At 40.3% G+C, this 25,637-nt stretch overlaps 2 protein-coding genes across 2 annotated transcripts; one reads left to right on the top strand and one right to left on the bottom strand.

The window, feature by feature from the left end:
- The first annotated feature begins 19,005 nt into the window (after window positions 1-19,005).
- Window positions 19,006-20,973, top strand: LOC110936618 (inositol 3-kinase). The gene is made up of 2 exons (XM_022179024.2): window positions 19,006-20,036; window positions 20,679-20,973. Exons 1-2 carry the CDS (start codon window positions 19,188-19,190, stop codon window positions 20,868-20,870), a joined length of 1,041 nt encoding a protein of 346 aa, XP_022034716.1. The 5' UTR covers window positions 19,006-19,187; the 3' UTR covers window positions 20,871-20,973.
- A 1,487-nt stretch (window positions 20,974-22,460) lies between these two features.
- On the bottom strand, window positions 22,461-25,078 carry LOC110936617 (peptidyl-prolyl cis-trans isomerase CYP20-1). The gene is made up of 7 exons (XM_022179023.2): window positions 24,852-25,078; window positions 24,013-24,091; window positions 23,696-23,743; window positions 23,565-23,588; window positions 23,024-23,206; window positions 22,860-22,935; window positions 22,461-22,768 (listed from the first exon to the last, which is right to left on the bottom strand). Exons 1-7 carry the CDS (start codon window positions 24,915-24,917, stop codon window positions 22,630-22,632), a joined length of 615 nt encoding a protein of 204 aa, XP_022034715.1. The 5' UTR covers window positions 24,918-25,078; the 3' UTR covers window positions 22,461-22,629.
- Between the last annotated feature and the right edge of the window lie 559 nt (window positions 25,079-25,637).

Raw genomic sequence — 25,637 nt, 5'->3', positions numbered from 1 at the left:
GTACCGACCGAGTAATTGTGTAGATATAAACATTGTAATCGCCCTTAATACTGTAATGTGTAAATAACTGATGTTTTACCAAAATGGAATGTACTTGCCAGTATTTCTTTGCTGCTAAAAATGTTTTAAAACGCGTTTCAGGTAACACAATATGAAAGCCAATAGACCAGCTGGAGAGCACTGAAGGGTTGGAAAAGTGACTATAAAAGTTACCTAAATAAAAAGGAGTTTTTGTTTTCAATAAATAGGGTTTATCCCTACAAATGTACTATCAAATGAACTTGGGTTTTACCCCAATGATTTATTATTATAAAGAGTCTGGTGTTTAACTCTGATACAAATATTTCCTAACTACGGTCCTGATGTATTCCGCTGCCAATTTAATAAACACTAATACCACTGATCTGGATCTCGCGGCACCCGCTCCCAGGGTAGGGGTCGAGGGCTGCGACACGTGTACTCTTAATTAGGAAAATATTTTATTTCTTGAAAACACTCTTCCTTTTATAAAAGAGTAAATTACGATTTTGGCCCCTGTGGTTATATCACTTTTACCTTTTTAGCCCAAAAATAAATCTTTTAATATCTGAGCCCCCAACGTTTTTTTTTCTAACTCTTTTGTCCCCTAAAGGTAAATGGATGAGGTTAGTGTTAGGGGCCAAAAGGATTAGGAAAAAGACGTTGGGGGCTCAGATGTTAAAATATTCCTTTTTAGGCTAAAAAGGTAAAAGTGATGTAACCACAGCGGCCAAATCGTAATTTACAATGCTTAAAGCACTTGCATACTTTTCCAAATTACAATATTATCCTTCAAAACTTACAACCTAAGCCTTAACATTTTTTCTTTCTTTTTTTTAAGTAATCATCCAATACATTTTTTCTACTTTTGTGTTGTTTCTCTCCTAAGTATTTCAAAAAACGTTATTCATAAAATTATAAGTGTTTCTTTTTATGTACGTACCAATATAAATTTTATTTAAAAATGAGTTAATAATGGAAATTGCATAAGTGTTCAACCCACAACCGTACACATAATCCAAAATGTGTCATGGTTTATTATTATTATTATTATTATTGTTGTTGTTATTTGTAAACTCATGTCTTTTACCCTTTCGACGTGCTTAATAATATAGTATATCACATTATAAAATTCTAAATATAATATTGTGACATGTTTATTTTAATCTACATTTCAATGAAGTTTCTGTTCAAAATAGAACAGGTTAAATATGAATAATATTTTTCCTTCACCGTGATAAACCAAACCGATATCGATCGAACAACATCGCTATCGCTATTATATTCGTTTTTTTCGAAGGTACAACGTGAATTCTCTGTTGACATGGCGTATTTTTTCATTATTTTTTTAATATAAAGTTTCAAACACTATCAACGTGTTCGCATCATTTGGATTTACGTCAAGGCTTAATATCACTTATCGGTACTAATACCGGCATTTGTTTTTATCTCTTTCAGTTAATAAAGCCAACCAATACCCATCAAGTTCTCACCGTGACACACTTGATAAAAATACGTAAAACTATGAGTAAACTGTCATTTTGGTCCCTCAGGTTTGGTCACTTTTGCCACTTTAGTCCAAATTTGAAACCTTTTGTATCTGGGTCCCTGTTTCACTATTATTGCCATTTTGGTCCAAAATTGAATTCAGGTCATATTTCTCAAATTAAATCCTGCTACTTTAACCTTTTCCTCATGGGTAAAATGGTCATTTCTTTTTTTATTTTATTTAAAGCTTTTATTAAAACAATAATCTTTTATGGGTCCCACCACACCTCCACTTCTTCTTCTACCTACCTTGTCTCTGTATCTCTCCTTCATAACAACGACTATCCATCACCACCTCCATAACCATCAATCTCCACCACCGCCACCATCTATCTCCACCTCCACCACTGCTCAACATCATACCCTGTGACAACTCGAACTTTAGACTTGCTTTGATGTAACGTTGGTGCACGATATGTGATTTTATAAACCCGAATGATTAATTGATTTCATGATATATGTTATGTTATATGCATTATGTGTGTATGTATGTCGTATGTTTGTGAACCGGCCACACAAAGCCCGTTGGGCCACTCCTTGTTCTCGGGTCCATTAGACAACCGAGTGGGCTCGGCCCACTCCCCACTCGCAACCACTATACCAAAACTAAGGGTCTTGTTTTCCTCTCATTTGTTACAACACAAGAACACACACACAAACCCTAGAAGCTTTGCTCTCTCTCTCGGCTTGCTTGGAACCCGACGGCACACACACACACACTTTGAAGCTTGTGAAACGAATCGATCCTCTACCTTCAATCCAACCGGTTAGTGCTTGATAATTAGGTTGCTTGTTAAATGGTTATCGTATGGTTTTGTATGTTGGTGTTTGCTTAACCGAGAATTCTTGTTAATGTATTGATTGGAATGTAAATTGATAAATGTTTTGTAAATCGGCTCTTATATGTGTTCATGCAAATCGGATGTATGAAGATATTCAAATAGCGAGATGTTTGATAAATTGGTTAACATGATATATGTTTGGATTGTGTGTATGATAATATTAGATTAAACGATTGAGGATCGGCTAACATAGATTGTTCCTGAAAGGTTGGTATGATGATTTGTTTTGGGTTTTCATGACCTAGGTTGCATGTTAGTTTATGGAATTATGTATCACATGATCCGATTTCATGTTCTGTACAAGATTGGTTAATTGTTCTTGAATTGAGGTTGATTATGAACATGCTTGATTATAGATTAATTGTTGATTTGATCTGTTTCCGAAACTGACCAAACTGTTAGCTGAAATCACGGAGTTTAATTGATAGAATTAAGGAAGGCTGTTACACACACCACGGTTGCGACTCGGTATCACCAGTTGCGAGTCGGTACCCACTCGAGACCAAACCGCACGAACCGCAACCACGGTTGCGAGTCAGATTGCGACTCGTAACCAGACCAGGATGAACCGAGACCATTTGTTGCGACTCATATCCAGCCGTTACGACTCGAGATCCCCGTTGCGACTCGTAACCCCGTTGCGAGTCGAGACCATCATTCACACGCACACAGTTGGGCCTTCACTGTTACGGGCCCAATCTATTGAGCCCAATGATTTGATTTGTGGGCTGTTTATTAATGGACTTGTATGTGTTTACTAATTGGGCCGATTGAGAATCTGGACTGTTTTGCTATTGGGCTGCTTATGTCCTTGGGCCGGTTATTGTTGGACTTAGACAATTGGATCACGCATGCTATGTCTTATCTGCTTACGTGCGTACATGTTTGCCATGACTATATGTGATTACTATATACGTGCTATATACGAACCTGACTCGTATAATAACCATGATAGGACGTGAGTGACCATTTACTTGCTACTTATATTCCTTGTGTATCTGCCGAGCAAACCAAGGTGAGTTCACACAGCCAAGGCATGGGATTCCCGGGTTGGGAATTGGGTTAGATATGATGAATGTGGAATGATTACTCGTACTTACGCTTATACCAGACTATAGACCATCGTCCTCAGGTTAGTCAGGACACGTTACGTAAAGCCTACGTAACCCAGTATATTTTCCATATGTCTCCCGGGTCGGGAGGACACGTTACGTAAAGCCTACGTGACCCAATACCATCTACTGGCTTCCAGGTCGGAAGGCCACGCTGCGTAAAGCCTACGTAGCCCCCACGCGTACCACTGTCCTCGGGGAAGGGCACGTCACGTAAAGCCTACGTGACCCTGTACGTTTTCCTGTTCTCGGTAAAGAAGAACACATGGTCGGAAGTTAGTCTAGTAAGTACCGTTAATGAGAAGCCCTCATTAGCCAGGATAAGCATGGGAAGCCCCCACCTTTAGTACACACTAGTATGGGAAGCCCCCACTAGCTATACTTATGCATGTTATGAACTTACTTTCTGCGAACTCGCTCAACTAGTTTGTTGAATTATTTGCTGCATGCCTTGCAGGACCTTAGGTACATTACGGAGCTTGCACAAGGAGGAGCAGGTCGTTGTGGCAGATGGATCATGAACATTATTGAACTTATAACTTTATTTGGGTTTACTTTACATTGCTTCCGCTACTTAAAACAGTATTTGGTTTCGAAACATCAATCATGTCATGGTGACTTACGTTAATTACTTTTATATTAAATGCTATGTTTGATATGATTGATGGCTTGATCCTGGTCAGTCACGCTCCCAAGCGGTAGTACTCCGCGGGTGGATTTTGGGGGTGTGACAGATTGGTATCAGAGCCATTGGTTATAGAGAACTTGGTTTTAATATGGGAAAACGTTTTTATTAAAACCGGACTATAACCAGAACAGTGCTCTCAACGATCCACAACGACGCTTCGCTCCACGTGCAAGACTCGACATCCTAGGTAATAAGGTTTATGTTTATTGCCTGTTTGCTAGAACTGTTTAGAACTTTGCTCGCATTACGCTTAGATACACATGCTTTGATTTCATGAGAACACCTATATGCCTACGCTTTTCTGTCATCGCCCTACTCGCGAACCATTCTTACGTATGCTACTTGTTACTATGAAGATCATGTCTGGACGAATCAACATGACGCAAGCCCAGCTAGAGGCTCTTGTTCAAGCTCAAGTTGCTGCGGCAGTTGCAGCAGCTCAAGCAGGTAGTATATCCTGCAGTATAGGCACACACTAGGATCTTTAGATCCTACATTAACTCTCGTATTTAACTTCGTCCTATTCGTACACAATAGGTCAACACGCGCAGCAGCCAGTCTGCACTTTCAAGAACTTCATGGACTGTCGTCCAAACTCTTTCAGCGGCACAGAGGGGGCAGTGGGACTCCTCCATTGGTTTGAAAAGTTAGAATCAGTATTCGAAATGTGCGAGTGCCCTGAGGCTCGCAAGGTCAAGTTTGCCACCGGTACTTTGGAAGGGATAGCACTGACTTGGTGGAACGCCCAAGTCCAGATCTTAGGGTTGGCAGCTGCTAACGCCACCCCATGGAACGACTTTAAGGAACTCATCAAGCGTGAGTATTGCACGCGGGAAGACATACACAAGCTGGAAGACGAGCTTTATAACCTGAAAATGGTTGGATCAGAAATCGAAGCATATACCAAACGGTCGAACGAGCTGGCCGTTCTGTGTCCTACTATGGTGGACCCTCCGTACAAGCGCATTGAGTTGTATCTCAAGGGATTGGCGCCAGAAATTCAGAGCCACGTGACGTCGGCTAATCTCGAAAACATCCAGGAAATCCAGCGTCTCGCTCATCGCATCACCGATCAGGCAGTGGATCAGAATAAACTGCCCAAGCGTGTTAATGCTACTGCTAATGTCACCACCTCAATTACTCCTGCTACGTCTGGTGACAGTAAAAGAAAATGGGATGGAGATTCTAGTAAAGGTTCAGCATCTGTTCAGTCACAAGCTCAGCAGCAGAAGATTGACCACTATCAGAGTCCCAGTCAGCAATCCTCTGGTGGTCACAGACAGAGGAGATATCAGGGTAGTCAACCTAGGTGCCACAACTGCAACAGGCATCACCATGGCCCATGTAACAAGGGTCGTTGTCAAAGGTGCCTCAAGATGGGTCACGAGGCCAAAGACTGTAGGAGCCCTCGTCCTGCGAATCAGAATCAGCAGCAGCAACAACCCGCTCCACAGAACCAGCAGCAGCAGCAGCAGCCACAGCGTGGAAACCGGGGATGTTTCCAGTGTGGGGCTGAAGGTCACTTCAAACGCGATTGCCCTCAATTGAACCAGAATCGCAACAACAACAATCAGGGCAACGACAACAACAACGGTGGAAACAACAACAACAACGGCAATGAAGCTCGTGGACGCGCTTTCGTACTAGGTCGAGGCGACGCAGTGAACGATCCCAACGTTGTTATGGGTAAGTTTCTCCTCGACAATATTTACGTTACTATTTTATTTGATTCGGGTGCGGATACAAGCTATATGTCTGTGAAAATGTGTCAACTGCTAAAACGTGCACCAACACTTTTACCCACCAAACATGTAGTCGAGTTAGCAAACGGTAAAAGTCTAGAAGCCACGCACGTAGTTCAGGGTTGTAATCTTATCCTAGCTGGTCAAGCTTTCTCTATCGACCTCATTCCCATAGTTTTGGGTAGTTTCGACGTCGTGATTGGGATGGATTGGTTATCCCAACACCAGGCAGAAATCTTATGCAGCAAAAAGGTTATTCGCATTCCTCGTTTGGGTCAGGAACCTCTAGAAGTTCAAGGCGACAAGAGTGGTGCAGTGGTGGGCATCATCTCTTTCTTGAAGGCTCAGAAATGCTTACGTAAGGGTCACACAGCCATTCTGGCTCTTGTTACAGACGCTTCAACAAAGGAAAAGAAATTGGAAGACATTCCAGTTGTACGTGATTACCCTCAGGTGTTTCCTGAAGACTTACCTGGCTTACCGCCTCATCGTCAGGTCGAATTTCAGATCGAGCTCGCTCCAGGAGCAGCCCCCATAGCTCGCGCACCATATCGTCTAGCTCCATCGGAATTGGAGGAATTGTCAAAGCAGCTGCAAGAACTCTTGGAAAAGGGTTTCATACGACCAAGCTCTTCGCCTTGGGGAGCTCCAGTACTCTTTGTGAAAAAGAAAGACGGTACGTTCAGGATGTGCATCGACTACCGTGAACTCAACAAGGTGACGGTGAAGAACCGTTATCCTCTTCCGCGCATCGACGATTTATTCGACCAGTTGCAAGGGTCGTGCTACTATTCGAAGATAGATTTGAGGTCGGGGTATCATCAGCTGAGAGTCCGGGATGAGGACATCTCCAAGACAGCCTTCAGAACTCGTTACGGTCACTACGAGTTTCTTGTCATGCCGTTTGGGTTAACAAACGCGCCTGCTGTATTTATGGATCTTATGAACAGGGTGTGCAAACCCTATCTTGACAAGTTCGTCATAGTTTTCATCGACGACATTCTGATCTACTCCAAGAGTCAGGAGGAACACGAGCAGCATCTTCGCCTTATATTGGAACTCCTTCGAAAGGAACAGTTGTACGCCAAACTTTCTAAATGCGACTTCTGGCTTCGTGAAGTCCACTTCTTAGGCCATGTGGTGAACAAGGATGGGATCCATGTCGATCCATCCAAGGTAGATTCGATCAGAAACTGGCCTGCACCGCGTACACCGACAGAAATACGCCAATTCTTGGGTCTGGCAGGTTACTACAGACGGTTTATTAGAGACTTTTCGAAGATTGCTCAGCCGCTTACGCTACTGACACAGAAGGGTGTTACCTATCGCTGGGGAGAGCCCCAGGAGACTGCTTTTCAGCACCTAAAGGATAGACTTTGCAGTGCACCTATCCTCTCATTGCCAGAGGGCACAGAAGACTTCGTAGTATATTGTGATGCATCCATTCGGGGACTGGGATGTGTGTTAATGCAGCGCGACAAGGTTATCGCTTACGCCTCTCGTCAACTCAAGGTTCATGAACGCAACTACACAACGCACGATCTAGAGCTGGGAGCTGTTGTTTTCACGCTTAAGATATGGCGACACTATCTGTACGGTACCAGGTGCACGATTTACACCGATCACAGGAGTCTCGAGCATATCCTTAAGCAGAAGGATCTGAATATGCGTCAACGACGATGGGTCGAGTTACTTAATGACTACGAATGCGCTATCAAGTATCATCCAGGCAAAGCCAATGTTGTGGCTGATGCCCTCAGTCGGAAAGACACTTTACCACGGCGCGTGCGAGCGCTACAGCTTACGATTCAGTCTGGCCTTCCTACACAGATACGAAATGCTCAGGTAGAAGCATTGAAGCCCGAAAACGTCAAGGCTGAAGCCTTACGCGGCTCACGACAACAGATGGAACAGAAGGCAGACGGCGCCTACTATGTAACGGGCCGGATTTGGGTCCCACTTTATGGCGGTCTACGCGAACTTGTGATGGACGAAGCACACAAGTCTCGCTACTCGGTACATCCAGGGTCGGATAAAATGTACCACGACATCAGCACTACTTATTGGTGGCCTAGCATGAAGGCCCACATTGCTACGTACGTTGGAAAATGCTTGACCTGTGCAAGAGTCAAGGTTGAATATCAGAAGCCAGCTGGTCTACTTCAGCAGCCTAAGATACCGCAATGGAAATGGGAAGAAATTTCCATGGATTTCGTCACAGGCTTACCTAGATCCCAGCGAGGGAATGATACCATATGGGTGATCGTGGATCGACTCACCAAGTCTGCACACTTCCTACCTATAAAGGAAACGGACAAGTTCTCCACTCTTGCAGACGTCTATCTTAAAGAGGTTGTTTCGAGGCACGGGGTGCCCACATCCATCATTTCGGATCGCGATGCATGATTCACGTCAGAACTTTGGCAAGCGATGCACAAATCTTTCGGCTCACGGCTAGACATGAGCACAGCATACCACCCTCAGACGGATGGGCAGTCTGAGCGTACGATTCAAACACTTGAAGACATGCTTCGGGCATGCGTCATCGATTTCGGCAACGGCTGGGAAAAACACCTCCCTTTGGTGGAGTTCTCGTATAATAATAGTTATCACACCAGCATTCAAGCCGCTCCATTCGAGGCATTGTACGGGCGTAAATGTCGGTCACCCCTCTGCTGGGCAGAGGTGGGGGATAGTCAGGTCACGGGTCCAGAGATTGTAGTGGACGCCACAGAAAAGATAGCACAGATACGACAACGCATGGCGGCAGCACGCGACCGTCAGAAAGCCTACGCGGACAAGCGTAGAAAGCCATTGGCATTCGAGGTCGGAGACCGGGTTTTATTGAAAGTTTCACCCTGGAAGGGTGTGGTTCGTTTTGGCAAACGGGGTAAACTGAATCCGCGGTACGTCGGACCATTCGAAATCATAGAAAAGATTGGCAAGGTAGCCTACAAGTTGAACCTACCAGCTGAACTCGGGGCAGTTCACAATGTCTTTCATGTATCGAACTTAAAGAAGTGCCTATCAGACGAAAACCTCATCATTCCTTTTAAGGAACTCACTATCGACGAGCGGTTGCAGTTCGTCGAGGAACCAGTAGAAATCACAGACCGGGATGTGAAGGTCCTCAAACACAAGAGAATCCCTCTTGTTCGAGTTCGTTGGAACTCCAAACGTGGCCCAGAGTACACCTGGGAACGCGAAGACAGGATGACAGAAAAGTACCCCCAGTTATTCGGGAACAAGGCAACCACTACTGAGGCTGAAGCTACTACTTCGGAATTTCGGGACGAAATTCCAGATCAACGGGGGGAGGATGTGACACCCCAGGAAAATCAGTGAACAGTACAGTTTACCTAGCTTCCTCAGTGAGTGCATACCAAATTTCGGGACGAAATTTCCAATTAGTTGGGGATAATGTGACAACTCGAACTTTAGACTTGCTTTGATGTAACGTTGGTGCACGATATGTGATTTTATAAACCCGAATGATTAATTGATTTCATGATATATGTTATGTTATATGCATTATGTGTGTATGTATGTCGTATGTTTGTGAACCGGCCACACAAAGCCCGTTGGGCCACTCCTTGTTCTCGGGTCCATTAGACAACCGAGTGGGCTCGGCCCACTCCCCACTCGCAACCACTATACCAAAACTAAGGGTCTTGTTTTCCTCTCATTTGTTACAACACAAGAACACACACACAAACCCTAGAAGCTTTGCTCTCTCTCTCGGCTTGCTTGGAACCCGACGGCACACACACACACTTTGAAGCTTGTGAAACGAATCGATCCTCTACCTTCAATCCAACCGGTTAGTGCTTGATAATTAGGTTGCTTGTTAAATGGTTATCGTATGGTTTTGTATGTTGGTGTTTGCTTAACCGAGAATTCTTGTTAATGTATTGATTGGAATGTAAATTGATAAATGTTTTGTAAATCGGCTCTTATATGTGTTCATGCAAATCGGATGTATGAAGATATTCAAATAGCGAGATGTTTGATAAATTGGTTAACATGATATATGTTTGGATTGTGTGTATGATAATATTAGATTAAACGATTGAGGATCGGCTAACATAGATTGTTCCTGAAAGGTTGGTATGATGATTTGTTTTGGGTTTTCATGACCTAGGTTGCATGTTAGTTTATGGAATTATGTATCACATGATCCGATTTCATGTTCTGTACAAGATTGGTTAATTGTTCTTGAATTGAGGTTGATTATGAACATGCTTGATTATAGATTAATTGTTGATTTGATCTGTTTCCGAAACTGACCAAACTGTTAGCTGAAATCACGGAGTTTAATTGATAGAATTAAGGAAGGCTGTTACACACACCACGGTTGCGACTCGGTATCACCAGTTGCGAGTCGGTACCCACTCGAGACCAAACCGCACGAACCGCAACCACGGTTGCGAGTCAGATTGCGACTCGTAACCAGACCAGGATGAACCGAGACCATTTGTTGCGACTCATATCCAGCCGTTACGACTCGAGATCCCCGTTGCGACTCGTAACCCCGTTGCGAGTCGAGACCATCATTCACACGCACACAGTTGGGCCTTCACTGTTACGGGCCCAATCTATTGAGCCCAATGATTTGATTTGTGGGCTGTTTATTAATGGACTTGTATGTGTTTACTAATTGGGCCGATTGAGAATCTGGACTGTTTTGCTATTGGGCTGCTTATGTCCTTGGGCCGGTTATTGTTGGACTTAGACAATTGGATCACGCATGCTATGTCTTATCTGCTTACGTGCGTACATGTTTGCCATGACTATATGTGATTACTATATACGTGCTATATACGAACCTGACTCGTATAATAACCATGATAGGACGTGAGTGACCATTTACTTGCTACTTATATTCCTTGTGTATCTGCCGAGCAAACCAAGGTGAGTTCACACAGCCAAGGCATGGGATTCCCGGGTTGGGAATTGGGTTAGATATGATGAATGTGGAATGATTACTCGTACTTACGCTTATACCAGACTATAGACCATCGTCCTCAGGTTAGTCAGGACACGTTACGTAAAGCCTACGTAACCCAGTATATTTTCCATATGTCTCCCGGGTCGGGAGGACACGTTACGTAAAGCCTACGTGACCCAATACCATCTACTGGCTTCCAGGTCGGAAGGCCACGCTGCGTAAAGCCTACGTAGCCCCCACGCGTACCACTGTCCTCGGGGAAGGGCACGTCACGTAAAGCCTACGTGACCCTGTACGTTTTCCTGTTCTCGGTAAAGAAGAACACATGGTCGGAAGTTAGTCTAGTAAGTACCGTTAATGAGAAGCCCTCATTAGCCAGGATAAGCATGGGAAGCCCCCACCTTTAGTACACACTAGTATGGGAAGCCCCCACTAGCTATACTTATGCATGTTATGAACTTACTTTCTGCGAACTCGCTCAACTAGTTTGTTGAATTATTTGCTGCATGCCTTGCAGGACCTTAGGTACATTACGGAGCTTGCACAAGGAGGAGCAGGTCGTTGTGGCAGATGGATCATGAACATTATTGAACTTATAACTTTATTTGGGTTTACTTTACATTGCTTCCGCTACTTAAAACAGTATTTGGTTTTGAAACATCAATCATGTCATGGTGACTTACGTTAATTACTTTTATATTAAATGCTATGTTTGATATGATTGATGGCTTGATCCTGGTCAGTCACGCTCCCAAGCGGTAGTACTCCGCGGGTGGATTTTGGGGGTGTGACATACCCGAACCCCGACCACAAAAACTGAAAACCACCACAACATCTTTGATGATGGACAATATATGATGTGAAGGCCCAAGAAAACGCACGCCATTTGATCTAACTTTAAGTATCGAATACAGGCCCTTCACATACCATTTGGAACCACCATAGTAACCCACCACAAACACCACCTGTCACACCCAACCGATGGCGGAAACATCGGGATGAGACGAAAACGAGTTTGCAAGAGACTTCATAACACTATGTGACAATAATTAGTTTAATTCGAATTTCATTTCAAAGACTAGATTGTCATACAAGATTCAAATACAAGAAATAACAACATTGTTTCAAAAGAACAAACATAACATCTAATGATAAATTAATCTAGGTGTGTATCTAAGTCCACCTAAATTTGCATTTCTTCAACATCAACTCATCAATCAGCCTGCGACATGTGTTAAAATAGAGTTCAATGCAAAATCAAAGGAGAGTATACAAGTTTTGTTACATAGCATAATATAGCATAAAATAGTTTAAGTCTCATATCCAACATGAGTCATATAAAGCAAGTTTATAAGCATCCCGAAACGGTGTACTTATATGTTCAAACCCAAGATTCCAATGCGTTAAAATAGCCTATCCCAAATAGAATAAAGGGAGGTTAACATGTTTAACTTAACAATACCCCAAGTTTCATGGGCAGTGCGTTAATCCTATAGCGATATAATTGTTAAGGTGGGCTAGCAAAGTTAATGAGGCATATAATCGACACAAATAGTTTACATTAGCATACAAGACTAAACAAGCATCATATAGTTTCATGTTAAGCATGGATAGAGTTAAAAATAGTTTCATGTGAAGTGTAATTTTGTATAACATACATGTTGCATCCCAGAAGTGATAAAAAGGAAAACGGGATCGAGTATACTCATAGTTTTTGCAAGTTTTCCAACAGGAAATCCCGCGAGTTGGTTGATGGATTAATTTGGAGCACCTTGTCCTTCTACACAAGGAAAACATAGGTGTGTGAGTTTGGAGAAATACGGAAGATTTTAGAATTCGAAATTTAAATAACGTGAACATAGACATATGAAAATAATCATCCATCACATATGATGCTTAGATGATGCACTTACTAACTTAACAATGTCCACTTGTTCATCATCAAGAGTTCGATTTGTTGAACGTATTATATAAGTGGTACATAGAGTATACTACATCATATATATAAAGCATGAGGTAGAAGATCAAAGTCTCCATTTAGGCACATCTTTGTGTCATATAATTCATACATGAGGTAGGAAGAACCAAGCTTCCATTTAGGTACCTCTATCGTTCACCACTACACTTGTTGTTATAAACAACAAGGAGGGTCAAGAACTTACAAGAAATAATGATATAACAACAACTAATTTATGGAAAAACATCAAACAATGTGCGGATTAAGTAGGATAGCCCAAGCTAATCCTAAATCACACAATCATCAAACCTTAGGCTTGAACATCACTTGTGGGTTAAACCCTTGAACAAAACAGAACGTTTTTGAGGTTTTAACCTCTGATTTAACATGTCTCAACATTGTTTTTAAGCCTAACTAACCATAGATGAGGTTATAAGCATAAGGACATAGGTTTGAGATGAGTTAGACTCAAGTTCATCTAAGATTAACAAGTTTAGATGAAAACAGAAACAAACAGTCCACTTTGGAGCCTTTTTGGCGACATTCCTGGGCTTGGTTTGTCACACCCCAACCGATGGCGGAATCATTGGGGTGCGGCACTGAGCAAAACAGATTGTCCAGAAGTCTCCATAACAACTACGATTACCAATTATTTAAAGCATCACGTCCCATACCATGACATAATAAGTAGCATAGTTATTACAGACAAAATCAAGACAAGTAGTTCTATTCCGACAACTCAGATTTAAATAAAAGATAAATTGTCTTTGTGTCTAGACTCCATCCTACTCGATTCCACAAAAGCATGAAAACACCACACCCTAGTAGATAGCATCCTAAACACCTGTCACATATGTTAAAATAAGGGTCAATACATAAAATGTAAATGTGAGCATACAAGTTTGATTTAACATAATAGAGTTCGAAATAGTTTACGTGTACCTAGCATGTAACATGTATAAAATGAAGGCAAGTAGGTTATCGACAGAGAATATGCACAGACGTGACTGCGAGTTGTAGAATGCGCAACACATATCCCCACTGGGACACGTGAAGTAAAGCCCTTAACAACCCCTGTCCACGATAGGTGCTGAGTCCAAACTATAGTACTATCGTTGCTAAGGTGTCAGGCAACAATCACTGTGTTAACATAACATACAAGCATTCACCGAAAACACGTAGCATGCAATAACGGTCAGCGTATAAATAGTGTTGCGTTGTGTGATTGATATGATTTACGTATGTAACACCCAAAAGTGCGTAAAGCGAAAAGGGTTCGAGTATACTCACAGATTGTGTTTAATAATAAACACAGCCTTGGATTGAAGGGAGCGCTGAGAGAGATTAGCCTGAACAGTTAACGATAGCATAAAAGATAAGCGGCGCGTAAAATGGTGCTAAGTGTCAATGGATCGGACGGTAATCCGATCGGATGGCGATCCGATCGGGTGGCCGGTCGATCGGGTGACAATCCGTTCGGATGGTCATCCGATCGGGTGACCATTCGATTGGATTGCTACCTCGTTTGGGAAGGATGTGTTTGTGTATGATGGTTTGCCTTTTGAAGTTTTCGTTGTAGAATTTTGAAAACAGAGAAGTATCTCTACCCTTCAGGTCGATCGATCGAACGGCTGTTCGATCGGGTGACGATCCGATTGGTGGGACACTTAGTGAGAACAAGTTCACAGCAGTTTTTCACTCGATCGGATGACAGTCCGATCGGGTGGCAATCCGTTTGTCTTGTTCATGCATTGAACATGTTGAAAATTGTTTAAGTATTGAAGTTCAAACATCACATGGTCGGGTGGTAATCCGATCGGATGGCAATCCGATCGGACGACAATCCGTTCAATGTTCAAAACCTCAAAGTTTGAAAATAACAGTTAAGTGTGGGACCAAGGTGCAAGCCAATCGGGAGGCTGTCCGATCGGATGACAATCCGATCAGACGACAATCCGTCCCAGTCGACCCGATCGTCTTTACACTTGGTTGTTTTGATAGTTTGCGGTTTTCTCGAGACAGTATGATAACATGCTAAACAACAGAAACCTCGTCAAGACTTTGTGAACCGATCGAACAGGAACCACCCTGTCTGACCAGTTGACTGTTCGGGACGGTGTTCCATGTTTAACCCGAGATAAGTAGTCTTCTGGATAGTATTTAGATCTTGAACCGATACATCACTAAGAAAGAGTAGAAGATTAGAACGAGCTCCGATTCTATCGGTTTTAAGTGCATTGAGTGTAAAAGAGTTGAAAGATAGTTAGAAAACCATCCTTCAATCCTTTTTCACCGTGAATATGTTCAGATCAATGCAAGATCTTTGTTTATTCATGTGGAAATCATTCAGATCTAAGTTGTTCTTGGTGGATTGAAGCCAAAACATGAAGTTCATAAGAACCCCATGATGACATCATCCTAGAACACCTTAAATCTAGTGATTTCACGGTTAAAAGTTAAGATTCAAAAGATAGAAAGGTGAAGGAGTGCGTGTAGATCAAGAAAGTACAAGATTTAGGTTGAAAACTTACAAGAATCGCGAGAAATCGGAAGAAAAGTGGGCTGGAACGAGTTGAGTCGAGTGAGAGCTGTCACATCAAAAGATGTGACAGTTTGAGGGTATTTATAGGGTTTCCCAAAAAGGAAAGTGGGGGAAAGTGGCTGGTCGATCGGGTGGCAGCCCGATCGGGTGGCAACTCGATCGGTTGGCCACTCGATTTGAGTGTTCGGCGCGACGAGTTTTGCGGTTTCGATTCGTGTGTTGAGCATTGCGATGCGATAGAGTTTCTCATTAATCCCAACTACTATATCTAACATACAACCATCAGTTAATTAGGATGATTCTATCTTGCGTTTAGCGTTTGCGATTCGATTGCGATAGCATTGCGATTGCGTTTCGATTAATCACCACAACATAAACATAATAAACATGCACACGTAACACGTATATAACACACACACGTAAAACAATATCCATAACGCATAATTCGGGTTGCGAGTGCGATAGCGATAAGCGATAAAGCGATAAAACATGCGATAAATAGCGAATAAACCTCGATTATTAACAAGTACTCCACATAATACAACTAATGCGATAAAAATAAATAGACTATCTACAAGTCAAAGAAGTCAAAACAGGATTTGAGCAAGGAGTGACAGATCGCAATTAGCAATCTTTTCTTCCTTTGACTTCAATCTTGACTTTGACTTTCGAAACATGGGTGTTACATGGTTTTCCATGGAAAACCTCTAGAAATGTTCCTAAGGTTGTTCCTAGCAAGTGGGAAAAAGAATCAAGTGAAAAGGTTAAGAAATGATAGAGTTATGTATACTTTTGTAACTTGGTATGAATCTGCTCGAATTCGTGATTAACAGCTGTTTAGAGAAGAATTTGAGAGTGTTTTTGATGATTTGCAAAGTGTAAAATGCTTGGATTATGCTTGGGTTTTATAGGGAAGAGTTAGGTTAGGTTGTGGTTGAATAATTAATGTTAAAACATGTTTAAAAACTAAAAAACTCACAAAAAACTCGCCCAAAACGAGTCTGGTCGCGCTGGTTGCGGATCAGGTCGTTTTAACGAGATGATATATGTTTTACGGGGCTGATTTTGTTCATGAGGAGTCCGCAGCTGAGGTGCATAAGGGGAAACTGGTGACCCGGGTTCGATCCCGGTTGTCATCAGTTTTATTTTAATTTTTTTTGTTTTAAACCATTATACTTTCAACTATAAGCACAATTAGTCCCTGTAGGTCAGCAATTAACCCTAACACCCCTTGACTTTAATTAAACTCATGCTATGTTATTTTTTTAAAGGAACTAACCTTATAGTTTAAACTAACTAGGTTAGTTTGTATATACTAACTTTAAAATTAACGAGGTTAGTTTGATAGTGACACCACATCCCATACCATACCGGAGACGATGATGCCGGTGGTCAACTCGATGTGTCTCTCAAGATGGAAGATTACACCCCAAAAAGAGACCTTTTTCCTCATGTCTTTGGTTCAATTCCTGTTGTTGGCTCTTGGGACCCATCTAAAGCTGTAACTCATCTTTTTGTTTGATTATGTTAATAATAATTTGTCTTGTTTTTAGCTTCAACTGGTATCTGTTTTGTTGAATCAGCTTCCAATGGAGCGTGAATCGAGCTCTATGTGGCAATTAAGCTTCGTTGTCTCTTCTAATCATGGTATTTTTTAATTTCCCATCTGGGTTTTGTTTGTGTTATTGGTTTTAACCATACCCCCAATTTGATTTCTGTAGTTTTTTATGATAGTTGATGACTTTAAGGTTAATAGTTGATTGGTTGATTCGATCTGTTTCCTAATAGAGATCACCGATAAGTCATTTTGCCAGTTTTTGAAGTTACTATGATGTGTGTTTTTTAGTGGACATGAAGTCTCAAATTTGGTTATAGAAGTTGAACTTAATAATAAAAGCTTCAAATAAAATAAAAAAGAAATGACCATTTTGCCTCTGAGGAAAAAGATAAAATAGCAGGATTTAATTTGAGAAATATGACCTGATTTCATTTTTGGACCAAAACGACAATAAAAGTGAAACCACAGAGACCCAGATACAAAAGGTTTAAGTTTTGAACTAAAGCGACAAAAGTGACCAAACCTCATAGACCAAAATGACAGTTTAGTGTAAAAGTAGGGGTGTTCAGAATTCGTTTCGAATTCGAAAAATTCGAAATTCGTTTAAATTCGATTCGATTATCAAGAAGTCGTTTCGATTAAAAGAATTCGAATTCGATTCAAATCGAGTCAAGTAAATCGAATACGAATGGAATACGAATTTATAATTTCAAATTTGATTCGATTCGAAATTCGAATAAAAATTATACATTTCTATTTATTATTTTTATATATAATGCATATATAACTTTTATTAAGCTATACTATAAATTATTTTAAATTTTTTTTCCAAGTATTAAAATTACCTATTACCAAACCCACTACATGACACCTAATTAAAACCTAAGCAACAAATCTATCAACAGATTTATAACCCTAAAAATATTAACTTGTAATGTGGAGTGGTTATTCCCGACTTCTCGTTTTGAATTTTAGACTTATGGTACTTTATTTGAAACTTTTTAATGTGATATCGTGCTTTATGGCTGCTTTAAAATTTATGTTTCATTTTGATAGTTTTTTTTACATTTAAAGAATCTGAATTAAATCGAATTTATTCGAATTCGAATTGTTAATCGAATATGAATCGAATACGAATTGGGTTTTTTATTCGAATACGAATTCGAATCGAATTCGGTAAGTTTTAATCGAATTCAAATCGAATACGAATTCAAGGGAAAATAAAAATTATTCGAATAATTCAAAAATTCAATATTCGATTCGATGAACACCCCTTCAAAATGGGAACTGGTTCATCAGTAAACTTTGATAGTGACACCACATCCCATACCGGAGACGATGATGCCGGTGGTCAACTTTATGTGTCTCTCAAGACAGAAGATGACACCCCATAAGGAGACCCATCTAAAGCTGTAACTCATCTTTCTGTTTGATTATGTTAATAATTTGTCTTGTTTTTAGCTTCAACTGATATCTGTTTTGTTGAATTAGCTTCCAATGGAGCGTGAATTGAGCTCTATGTGGCAATTAAGCTTCGCTGTCTCTCCTAATCATGGTATTGTTTGATTTCTCATCAGGGTTTTGTTTGTGTTATTGGTTTTAACCATACCCCTAATTTGATTTCTGCTGTTTTTTAGGAAAGTCGATGACTTTAAGGTTAATAGTTGATTGGTTGATTCAATCTGTTTCATAAATAGAGATCACCGATCACTCAGTTTGCCAGTTTTTGAAGTTACTATGATGTGGGTTTTATGAGTGGATATGAAATCTCAAATTTGTTTGGTTATAGAAGTTGAACTTAATAATAAAAGCTTCAAATAAAATAAAAAAATGATCATTTTGTCCTTGAGGAAAAAGATAAAATAGCATGATCTAGTTTAAGAAATATGACCCGATTTCATTTTTGAACCAAAATGGCAATAAAACTGAATTCACAAAAATCTAGTTACAAAAGATTTAAGTTTTAAACTAAAGTGGTAAAAATGATCGAACCTTATTGAAAAAAGGCAGTTTACTATAAAACTATAGAAAAAAAAAAACACCAATATCCTAAACTTGTAATACTACTTATTCAAATCAACCAGCACCACCACTTCCCTTACAAACACCACCACCGCCTTCCACCACCCTCTCTCCCCTTACCACGCGTCACCATCTTCAACCTCCATCACCACATACACTCATGATCTCCCACAAAACCCCCAAAATTCACCACCATCAACCCCTCTCACAATGGTAGCAAACCAACCCCCCCACGGCCTAATCGTCGGCAACTACTGCCACGACGTCCTCATCAAAAACAACGCCGTTCTCGCCGAAACCCTAGGCGGCGCCGCTGCCTTCATCTCCGCCGTCCTCGACGGCCTCCACCTCCCCTTCACTTACGTCACCAAAGCCGGCTCCGATTTTGCCTACACCACCACTGTCAATCACCCCCCAATCATCGCCGGAAAAACCGCCGTATTCCACGCGTATTTCGACTCTGATCCAGCAGATATCCGGGGGGAGGATCGGATCCTGAAACGGATCAGGTCGTCCGACCCGATTTCACCGTCGGATTTACCGGATGATGACGTCAGGTTCGGTTTCGGTTTGGCGGTTGGAGTTGCAGGGGAGATTGTTCCGGAAACTTTAGAGAAAATGGTGGAGTTGTGCGACGTCGTTTTGGTTGATGTGCAGGCGTTAATTAGGGTTTTTGATGAAAGTGATGGGACTGTGAAGCTTGTGAGCCTAAAAGAGACTGGATTCAATCGGTTAGTTAGTCGAATCGGGTTTTTAAAAGCTTCGGCTGAAGAAGTGCCTTACGTTGATGTGGATGAGGTGAGGAAGAGTTGTTGTGTGGTGGTGACGGGTGGAGAGGAGGGGTGTACGGTGTATTGGAAGGATGGTGAGGTGAGGATACCGGCTTTTTCCTCGGTTCAGGTTGATCCAACTGGGGCTGGGGATAGTTTTTTGGGTGGCTTGGTTGCGGGTTTAGTCGAGGGATTGGCCGTTCCTGATGCGGCCGTGCTTGGGAACTTTTTTGGGTCCTTGACCGTTGAGCAGATCGGGTTGCCGGAGTTTGATGTGAGGTTAATGCAGGTTGGTTTTTGGTTGCATTGCATTGCATTGGGTTCTAAGATTCATTAGTAGCTGTGCATCATTATGAATAAAAACAAGAAGTTTAGAAGTTTTTTGATGATTTGGTAGTTGAAATGCATTCTTTATTAGACATAGTTTAATACTTTAATTATATATCTTGATTTAAAAGACGCGCGTCTTGGTTTATAAATAGCAAAAAGGATGAGTAGCCGACTAGACTAGCGGAGTTGGTTATAAGTGTTTACTTGATAAAAGAAGTGTAGTAAAAGAGATAAGCACCTCATGGTTAAAACCAAGATATGTATATGGACGACACTCATATAGACAAATACTTGGTAGGCGTTTGCTCATAGAAAGTAATAACCTTGCGTGACGTGACAATGTTATAGACAAATACAGTGTAGGGCTTTGTTCGTAGAAGGTTATAACATTTTCCGGCTGACGTGACCATCCTTTCTTTAAACTTGTACAAATGTGATTTTGAATTTCAACTTGCAATATATGATCTCTTTAAAAACCTACTTTTAGACATCTATGATATTAATGATGTTACAATCGAAGGTATTGCAAAATTTTCCATCTTTTAAGTCTTATATTTATTTGCACATAACTCTATTGTCATCTCCCTCTTGCTTCTTGCAGAAAGTCAAGGACGAGGTGCACGCGAGGAAAATGCAGCGTGATGGACATGATGACGAATCAAGGTTTACAAAAACGAGCGGTCATGAACAGTTTATTGCATCGCTAGTTGCTGCCAAACTAATAAAAACACAGACAGTTTCTCCTAATCATGTTCTTGATCCCGACATGCGGTACACAGATGTTATTTCTTAAAAATAGTGTACCACGTTGTTATCTGTTTGTGTTCTAAATAGAGCTGTATGTATGAATAAGGGAGCATTGAAATGGTAATTACAAAGGTTTCATCTTTCATTCTTTTTCTAGGAATTTAAATTGAGAAAAAGTTGCCAGTTACTTTTTAGAACTAAGATTTTTTATATACAGCTAAGTTTTAAAAAATAAATCATAATTTTTTTTTCTTTTTAACCTGGGGGTTTTAAGGTTCATGAATGTGTATAGGGTAAAGGGTACTTGATATCAGTCTTCCCAAGTGAAAACTGAATGGTAAGGCATTGTATGGTATGGGAGGGAGTGTAAATAGGCATTGTATGGGAGGGAGTGTAAATAGTTGACATAAACTAAAACATGAAATGCAGATTGAAATTTGAATTTGTGGGTTTGAGTTTAGTTTAAACAGGTTTGGGTTTACAACTAACACTTTAGCAAAACGGGCCAGGTTCATGATTGACTTGTTTAACTGCTATGTTGGGTACTCGGGTTATCATTTTTCCTATATACATTTTTTAAATAATTTAGATGTTTGTAAATTGTGATATTAATTTACACTAATAATGGGTAAACAAGTTTAGCTATCTATGAGCTGTACGAGACCAGCTGCTTCAAAATTTGGGCTCAATCCTAGAAACTCATCTAAAAAACCTCAGGTTTGACTCTATCTAGGTGAATTGTATTATTGTGTCATTGTACCTTTGCAACATCTTTGGCATCACAGATTGTAATGTCACAACGTACAATGACCATTCATCCTCTGGTATGAGCCCTTGCGTCCATGTTCACCACTTAAATCAACATTCGACCAAGGTCCATCAATCTAGTATATTCAAGTGATCCTTGGTTTCAATGTTAGAGCGGCCTACACATGGGCGAAACTTTATTGGATTTTACTTGCTGAAAATTTTTGATTGTTTAATGTAAAATATTGGATTTTTACGAGTACACCTACCGATTTGGATTTTAAGAGCCCGGCCCCACCGAGTTTTCGTTCAAGCTTGCCGCTGGACCTACACTATCATTCGACATGGTCCACTACTTCTAGATACCGAATGAGTACACAGTTTCATACGATATTTTAGGATAGTGACTTTGACATGCCAAATTTGTCTAAAAGCTCGAGCTCACTCTTATGGGACAAAATCATACATAGTCAGAGAGAGTCAAAAAAGGATCATTCGTGTATAATCTCGAATGTTCTCAGTTCATCATCAAAATCATCTGAACCAACATGAACACTTTCTGATTGAACCAATCGAAAATATAAAGGCAACTCTCAAGTGAAAAGTGCATCATCAAAACATCACATTACCCCCATCTTCCACAGTAAGGTTGTAGGCATATAAGGTGATTTGCACCTTTTAGAGTTATCCATACCTCGCAAGAAAGCTTACCACTTGTAAAAATCCATTTTAAGTTTCATCCTACTTCTGTGTATGGGACAAAAGAATTACCATAGAAATACACATTCATTTGTGCATTTCGAAAATATTTCCAACATGTTATTTGATGTTGTTTAACTAAATATGTAAACAAACATAACATGTATTGTACTCAACATGTTTTTTGATGAAAAACAGAACACATCTTCATATACGAGATGGATCATATTCATAACATATGGAAAACACTATTAAACTCAAAAGGTTTTAGTTAAAACGAAGATGTATGCCCGATACACAACATTAACATCTCTGAGAACAAGAAAAACGGTGTCAACAAACCTAAAACATAAAGATAATTATAAAGGTAGTTCACCGCTATCCACAATTGTAACTTTGCTTTTTGGTGATCCGCTTTGTGTTCCCTCAGCTTCCATCTTGTAAACGACATCCATCCCAGACAACACTTTCCCAAACACAACATGTCTACCATCCAACCTAACAACATTTCACAACCCACATTAATGAAAATACAGATTTACTAACCAACCATAAAAATGAAAATACGTTCAATGATCATGCAAATTACCAGCTGGTTGTGACTGTTGTGATGAAGAATTGTGACCCATTGGTGTTTTTTCCAGCATTTGCCATTGACAATAGTCCTGCAGACCTAGTTTGTCAACTTGAATGTTCGATTGCATCATTTGCATGTTTTATTATTTTTATGGAACCGGTTAATCGATAATTTACCTGGTCCAGTATGCTTGATCTTGAAATTTTCATCGTTAAATTTTTCTCCATAGATTGATTCTCCTCCTCTCCCATCTCCAAGTGTGAAATCGCCACCTTGAATCATGAAGCTCGGGATAATCCTGTGGAACGCGCTTCCCTTGTAGTGAAGAGGTTTCCCGCTCTTCCCAGTTCCTTTCTCCCCTGTGATGATTAGAAATGAACACATATATAATATAATGTTGTTGAGATATTCAAATTATCGAATTAGGAAGTTCAAGTATCAGAGGAAAACAGTATCAGCGTAACAATTGACCCCTCGTACCAACCAATATTGTCCGCTTTGCCTATGAAAAGCTTAGCTTACGGATTTGTTTTTGGTTACCAGAGTGAAAACTTCCACCCAGGCAACGCTTAAATGCGGTCCCTTTATCCACAGCCAATGCGCCCAAAACGGGTTGGTGGTATTTGAGGTCAGACATTTCTTATGAACCAAAACTCTATCATGTTTACGGCTGATGTGTGATTTGCATAGGATGTTACAATGAGTCAATTAGCGTACCTGTGCACAACGCTCTGAAGTTTTCTGCGGCAATGAAAAGAACTAAAATTAGTAAAGCATACATAAAACTCTATCTACATGTTTCCTCCAATTTAACGTAATAAGGAAAGTGAGTGAATTAGTCATCATACCTGCTGTTTTAGGAACTGTATTTCCGAAAAGACCAAAAACGATTCTTCCTGAGAGAAACAAGTGCATACAATCTTTAGCTTATGTTATGTTTCAAATATTACATAATTAATTTACATATACGACTATCTCATTTACATAACATTGATTTATATGCGTATAGTGTTAGGATCAAACAAGAAAGATTTTAGGGCGAAAAGCATTTCTATTTACAGAAAACAAGGCATTTGAATGCAATAATATATGATGATGCTTTAAGATGACGACAATGACCCGTGTATTGATGTTAGAAAGGAAAAAGTGAAAAGCTATGGCATACCAGCAGGTTTTCCAGCAATCTCAACATCGAAATATACTTTGTGAGTCACATCAGTCAAATCTTTGTCTGATTTCTTAGCCTGCAAAGAATATGAAATTCAAATTTCAGATTAAATCATATCCGTCAGGTCGGGTCGGGTTGTTAGAGAACGAAGCATGATAATATGATATTTATGCTCAAATACGTGATGAAAACATAAAGAAGTTGAGATAAAAACCACATAAGGGACATTCATATGAACTTTTGCATGTATAGAGATGATATACAAGTTTCAATTCAAACTGGCATACAAGTTTCATGGTTTAAGCAATTTTTCAGCTATATTAGGGCTGTCAAATCGTGTCTTGTCGGGTTTTATTAAATATCTCATTTAATAAGTATTAAATATTAATACAACTTGTTTAACTACTTTATATCTCATTTCTATAACACAGTGTATGTTTTATTTACCAAGAAGAAGAAATGATCCAGAGTAGCCTCCTAATTCTATTTATTTAAAAAAAAAGTAAAAAATTACTTTTTCAGTAAACAGTGTGTCATACAGATCATAATAACCAAAAGATCAAACTGAAAACAAACAATTGAACCGCACAATCAAGCATAGGAAAATTCCTTATTTCACTCTCACGCTTGAAGAACAAACACTCAATCTACAACTGAGCGACGAAAAATGACAAAAAGAAAGAAAACAAGCTGATCGAAGCAAACAGATCCGATACAATCTGAAATCAATAAGAAATTTGAAAAAGATCAAATCTACAAAACCTGATAGATCGCTTCAATGATCAACTAAACTGATGGCAACAGAAAGATGAAGTAAATGAGAATTTTAGTATTACCTGAGTGAGAGCTAGGGTTCCGATGAGGAGTAGAGAGCACAAGAGTAAAGCTGATGGCGACTTCATTTTCGTGACGACGGAGTGAGCCGGCTTTGACGATGTTTATATGAGAATTGACGTAGTGTCAGCCAATAAGATTGTGACACGTTTCTGGTGATGTGGTTTCTAGGAATTTGATTGGTTAGAGTAATCTAAAATTACTCATAAGTTAACGACCTGACTTTGCACGCATAAAAATCTAACCCCATTGATTCTATCATTTATTTATGTTAAGGGTCAGAGGGGAACTCGTCTCTTAGGCCATCCGTAGTCATAAAGCCTTTTGTGGGACGTTATGCGACACGTGTCGTGCCACGTCACACAGGGGCTTTATGGGGCGTTATATCACTAGAGCCCGTAGTGATATAAAAACCCATGTTTTTTTTTGTGATTGGTCCAATTTTGAAAAGCATCTCCAAAACGCCGTGATAATAATGGCGCCTCCCCCAAATTTCTGAAACATGGCGCCCCTCGTTTTGGTGTTCGGGGCGCTATGGGGGCTTTATGAAAGAAAAGGGCGGTATATGGAGCCCCATTACACATGCTCTTAGGGGAGTGATCTCTCTTACACACACCCAATCAGCACGCGCCACGTCAACTCCCCCCTTAACTTCCTCCACACCCTCAATTTGATGGCGGCACTCCTCTCTTGGGAGACTTTTTTTTTGTTTTTTTTATTTGTTGTAATTATGCATGTTTATAAATTAAACAAATATTAATAAAAATTAAATAAAATTTAATAAAAGA

This window comes from Helianthus annuus, chromosome 4 (genome assembly GCF_002127325.2).
Source record: "Helianthus annuus cultivar XRQ/B chromosome 4, HanXRQr2.0-SUNRISE, whole genome shotgun sequence".
NCBI lineage: Eukaryota > Viridiplantae > Streptophyta > Magnoliopsida > Asterales > Asteraceae > Helianthus > Helianthus annuus.
This window is presented reverse-complemented; position numbering and strand designations above follow the sequence as displayed.

Excerpts from the sequence above, each read along its gene's own strand:
- LOC110936617 (XM_022179023.2), bottom strand. The coding sequence starts at position 24,917 with ATGAAGTCGCCATCAGCTTTACTCTTGTGCTCTCTACTCCTCATCGGA. Across the intron at positions 23,589-23,695 it reads TACAGTTCCTAAAACAGCAG|AAAACTTCAGAGCGTTGTGC; the intron begins GTATGATGACTA and ends TCATTGCCGCAG. Across the intron at positions 23,207-23,564 it reads CTTCAGAGCGTTGTGCACAG|GGGAGAAAGGAACTGGGAAG; the intron begins GTACGCTAATTG and ends TAATCATCACAG.
- LOC110936618 (XM_022179024.2), top strand. The coding sequence starts at position 19,188 with ATGGTAGCAAACCAACCCCCCCACGGCCTAATCGTCGGCAACTACTGC. Across the intron at positions 20,037-20,678 it reads TTGATGTGAGGTTAATGCAG|AAAGTCAAGGACGAGGTGCA; the intron begins GTTGGTTTTTGG and ends TGCTTCTTGCAG.